This window comes from Corylus avellana, chromosome ca5 (assembly GCF_901000735.1).
Source record: "Corylus avellana chromosome ca5, CavTom2PMs-1.0".
NCBI classification, from domain to species: Eukaryota; Viridiplantae; Streptophyta; class Magnoliopsida; order Fagales; family Betulaceae; genus Corylus; species Corylus avellana.
This window is the reverse complement of record NC_081545.1, coordinates 9,115,996-9,121,482: the sequence shown is the minus strand read 5'-3', so window position 1 is coordinate 9,121,482 and position 5,487 is coordinate 9,115,996. Positions and strand designations below refer to the sequence as shown.

Here is a 5,487-nt window from a genome sequence, read left to right as displayed (position 1 = left end):
GGTTTAGGTTTACAATAGGTCTTGATTGATTGAAGGAGATGTATTACTAGGCAAGTAATGTGTTTTACAAAACCTATATTTCAGATCCCACAATAATGGAAGCCTTGGAAGTTTGGACATTTTTTTTTCTAATCAAGGTTTGGACATATGTGGTATTTAGTCGAGATTTAGATTTACAATAGATCTTGAATTGAAGGAGATGTATTAATAATTGTGCAGGCAGTGAGGAGGGGAGACAAAAGTTGGAATCAGTACATACAGCTGATTGAAGACACCAAATTTGTTTAGAATAGTATGTAAAACTAGTCTATTGGTCATATCAAGAGAAGAGGGAAGCAAACTCGACAACCTATTTATCCGGCAAAGTTGGCAGTGAGCCAAAGATTTAGAATAAATTTGAATAAAAGATTAATAAAAGATTATTCTAGTTTCATTCGAAGACACATGGTATGTTCGTAACAAATCGATTCTTTATAAATTTTCCCGAAAGTTTTCAAAAAAAAGGTAATGTTTTCCGTTGCCTAAAAGCAAAGGATCTTGCAAATCTTGTTGATGTGATCGAAAACAAGTTACTAGAGAATTGGACCAAAATAAACAATGAGGTTATAATATTTTTTGAATGCAAGTGGCAGTGAGTGCTCTTATTCTGAAAAATTGCTTTTGGTTTATTGCGTTCTGATTTATTAATTATTCTGAAAAGACTAATTAATCAAAAGCAAAAAAACAAAAACCAAAAAGTAAGAGGAAACGCACCCGCGTGGGTCTCTGCCTGAGACCCACAAAGCAAAAAAAACAAAAACCAAAAAGTAAGAGGAAACGCACCCGCGTGGGTCTCTGGGTCTCTGGCCAGTGACCCGCGTGGGTCTCTCTGGTCACAGCGTGGGTCTCGGCAAGAATTTTTATTTTTTATATTATTTTATTTTGTTAATTTGAAAATAAGGGTAAATGTAGAATTTTTTAAAAAAGTTAGGAGTATAAACGTTATTGTCTCACTTTTAACGTTTTAAATTTGACGGATAGATTTAAATTAAGAGTAATTGAAAGTTCAGAAGACTAAATTAAGAGATTTTAAAGTTTAAGAGGGTATTTCAAAATGGGTGAAAATTCGGGGGTATTCAATGAAGTTTTCCCAAAAAGTAATGTTTCTCATTTCCTAAACGCAAATGCATGATTTTTTTTATTTTATTTTTTTAAAAGGGTACTAGGGAAATCAATTTTGGCTATCTTATCAAAGTGTGATTATAGTAATACGTACTCGTTAGAAGCCACACAGAAGGAATTGCTTGATCCCTTAACAAAAATTCAATCCCTAGTCTGAAAAAGGTTATAATTAGCTCACTTGATCAAGCAAATTTGCTCCTAGTTCTCCTATGTACTAGAAGATTATATGTGATGTGATTTGGACTTTGAAACGTGAAGAGTGAACCTTTTTGAACCCATGAAATGGGAGCATTTACTAAAGGAAAAAATAAAAATAAAAATAAAATCATAATTTCTCCGTATATTTTCTAAAAATTTCAACTGAATCTAAAGGTTTTCAATTTTGACAATTGGTTTATTGGATTATACTCGTTTTTCAAATTGATTCTTTTAGGGTTATATATGAACCTGATTGTTCATAAAAGCTCAAGGTCAATTCTAATAAACTCAACTCGAATTCATTTCACTTTTCATTTTTTTAAACTTACGGAGTTTGAACAAAAATTTAGATCTGTATATTTATATTCATTTAAAAGTGTAAGCTTCCTAACGTGATAGAGATATTTTGAATTCTTATAATTACAAGTTTTCATATAAATATGTACACTCATGTAATGAATATATATTTACGTAGTAATGCCAAAAATACTATAATTTAGCTGCGGGTTCAAAATCAAGAAAAATCATATTCATTTTCCATTAATAACGTGGGCCTGGAAAAAAAAAAAAAAAAAGAAGAAAGATAACGTGTATGTATATAGTATCTATCACTTCTAGGACCAGCCAAGGCATGCACCATGCGATTGGACCAAACAATTTTAAACGTTATAAATGGAGTACGCTACAATTCAAACCAAATAAAAAGACATGCAAGTAGTAGAAACCGACCCTACTTGCCTAGATTTGAGGATCTTTGTTCTTTGTTCTTTGTTCTCTACAATCGTCATGAAATAAGTGACAGTTTAACAACTAAAAGGAAGGAAATTAGACATTGCACTTAACTATTCTTTTTTCTTTTTACTTTATCAATGCATGACACAACACTCACAATAATACTTACACCAAAAATCCCTACTTGAGCAGATTTCAAGATGTCTAGCGGATGGTGCTCTCCGGTTGGATTCTACAAGTCTTCAATAACACATTGTGTCAAGACCCTATTTGACGTCCTAGCTGACGCTAGTTCAAGAACTTACAATTTTGTCATATCGTTTGTACAATCATTTACATATATATTAATTATTAATTAAACTTGGGATTAACTATTAATGAGCTGCTTTTTAAAAATAAAAATAAAAATAGAACTATTGCCATGCCTATTTTTGAACTCTTTTTTGTTTTGTTTTGTTTTGTTTTTTTTTTTTTTTTCTTGAACTCTTGTACACTCACCATTTGTAAATTGATCATATAAATTTAGTGCACTCAACATGACGTGTCAAAAGTAATATCAGATATTCAGATGTACGTAATTTATTCATACGTATTTTATCGAGTATCTTTTACCAATAAAAGAATATTTAATTTTAAAAGTTGACCGGAAATTATGGGCTTGACTATTTTGAAAACTCTAATTAGACATGGACGAATCGAATTTCCACTACAATAGATTTGTCGGTTGGTTATGCCCTCTTGTTTAAAGAAGTACACCACGTTATTCACAAGTACTTATAATTACTTAATTAATCAGTGTATTAGAAATATTGAAAAGTGGTATTCCATGCCAACCAAACAATTCTTTATATACGTGCATACCATCTTCATTTCATTTGTGCATTTGTGTGTGAGTGAATGAGAAAATGGAACCAAAAGAAACACTGGCAATGGTACAAGGCCAAGCCGAAATTTGGCAACAAATGTTCGGGTTTGTGGATTCTATGGCACTGAAATGTGCTGTGGAGCTCCGCATTGCTGACATTATACACTCTCATGGCGACCCTATTACTTTGCTCCAAATAGCCTCTGGGATTGATTCCTCATCTCCTGATATCCCCTATCTCGCACGTATTATGAGATCACTAGTCCGCAAAAATATCTTCACCGAACATCTTCCACCGGATGGAGGGGAGACGCTCTACGAGTTGACACAAACGTCAAGATGGCTTCTGCATGATGCGGAGCAAAGCCTAGTGCCAATGGTGTTGATGGAGAACCATTTATGGCAACTGGCACCGTGGCATTGCCTTGGCCAATGTGTCAAAGAAGGGGGCATTGCATTCAAGAAGGCCCATGGCTGTGAGATGTGGGACTTTGCATCAAAAAATCCTGAGTTCAACAAGATCTTCAATGATGCCATGGCGTGTACGGCCAAGATTGTGATGGGAGTTGTCCTGGCGGAATACAAAGATGGGTTTGGCTGCGTAGGATCATTGGTGGATGTCGGAGGCGGGACGGGAGGAATGATTGCTGAGATTGTTAAAGCACATCCACACATCAAAGGTATTAACTTTGATCTGCCGCATGTTGTCGCCACAGCACCCGTGCGCCAAGGGGTCTCTCATGTTGGAGGTGACATGTTTGAGGCCATTCCTAATGCCGATGCAATTTTCATGAAGGTATATATATATATATATATATATATATATATATGTATTTAGTAGTCCATTAGGTTCCACCTTCTTTTGTAGTATACTATTAAACTTTTAGCGCTTCTTTCCACTATAATTGGCAATCCATTAGATCACAATCTACTACTATAAATATTATGGAAAATGCTCACTTACACCTACTTTTAATGTTGGTGCAGTGGGTATTACACGATTGGAGTGACGATCATTGCATAAAGATTTTGAAGAATTGCAGAAAAGCAATACAACAGAAGAGTGGAAAGGTTATCATTGTTGATATTATTCTTGAGAACGATAGTAATGGTTTATTTGATGAGACTCGCATGGCGTTCGATTTGTTGATGATGGCACACACTACTGGCGGAAAGGAGAGAACTGAGCTTGAATGGAAGAAACTATTGGAGGAAGCAGGCTTCGGTCGCTACAAAATCATCAAAATTCCAACCATACCATCTATTATCGAGGCCTATCCTGAGTGACATACAATTGTTGTTGTGAAGATGTTGTCGGCATAACACATGGGTTACTTGATGCCTGGTTTTATTGCAAATGAACAAACCCAATAAAAGAGAAGGAAAAATAAAAAAAATAAAAAGAACTGATGGCATGAAAATAATTGGGTTTAGTTTACATGGGATTACAATCTCAACTAGGCCAAACCCAATTGTCAGCCTTTTCTTTTATTTTGTTTTTAACTTATTGTTAAGTTTGGCAGATGTTGCTGTTGTTTTAGATTATCTTGTCATCAATATGTTCTAATGATTGATCAACCTTTTCCTTTATGGTAGAGAGAGAACAAATCCTAGACCATTAGGCTATGCCCATATTGAATTCCAACTCTGCTATTTAGAAAGATAATCCAATTAAGTACCAAAAAAGAAAAAGAAAAAGAATGATAATCAATTTCAATGATTTAATCGCATGACCTGCCATTTTTTTTTTTCCACAAAATTCAGTCTTCAAAAGCGGGTCATATGCCTCTTAACTGCTATCAATTTTCGTTAGAGCTGCGGGTTCAAAATCACGGAGAATCATATTCATTTTCCATTTATAACGTGCGGGTGCCTTAAAAAAAAGAAAAAAAAGAAAAAAAAAAGGATTTATGTTTTTGAGGTATAAGGTATTACATTACATGTATATACATCCAATGAACGGATATCGTACTTCTGTTCATATTTCAGTCCAATATTTTAACGGTATTGCATGTCAAACTAATAAGCAATTGACACGTGTTTTATATTCCCTATTAATATTATTATTATTTTTTTTTTTGTTTAAGAAAAAAACTTTAAAACAAATTTGGGTGGTTCGCTTAGCTTTTGCAAAAAAAAAAAAAAAACAGTTTTTGACTTAAAAACTCTATTTTTCGAACATAATTCGAAATATGCTCTTAATAGTCATGTAATCTATATGAGAAGTGTTAGAGAGCTAAACAAATGAATACAGAAAAATTTTCAAACTGACGTAGCAGATCCTGAGTGACAGACAAGGGAGAGAGTATTGTATTCTTTTAAGAGGCATGATACAAATTCAACTTTTTTGCTCAACATAAGTCCAACTTTTGCTGTACTTTTTTTTTTAATTTTAAAATAAATAAAATAAAAAGGAAAATGTTAAGGTCACAATATAAATCTAACTTATGGCCAACTTCTCTCCTACGTGTCATTTAAAAAAAAAAAAAAAAAATTGATATAGAGGATTTTGAGATTCTGAAAATTTGAAA

General features: G+C 33.5%; 1 protein-coding gene across 1 annotated transcript; it reads left to right on the top strand.

The window, feature by feature from the left end:
* The first annotated feature begins 2,996 nt into the window (after positions 1-2,996).
* On the top strand, positions 2,997-4,313 carry LOC132183011 (desmethylxanthohumol 6'-O-methyltransferase-like). The gene is made up of 2 exons (XM_059596396.1): positions 2,997-3,752; positions 3,944-4,313. The coding sequence occupies exons 1-2, from the start codon at positions 2,997-2,999 to the stop codon at positions 4,241-4,243; spliced, it is 1,056 nt and encodes a 351-aa protein (XP_059452379.1). The 3' UTR covers positions 4,244-4,313.
* The last annotated feature ends 1,174 nt before the right edge of the window (positions 4,314-5,487 follow it).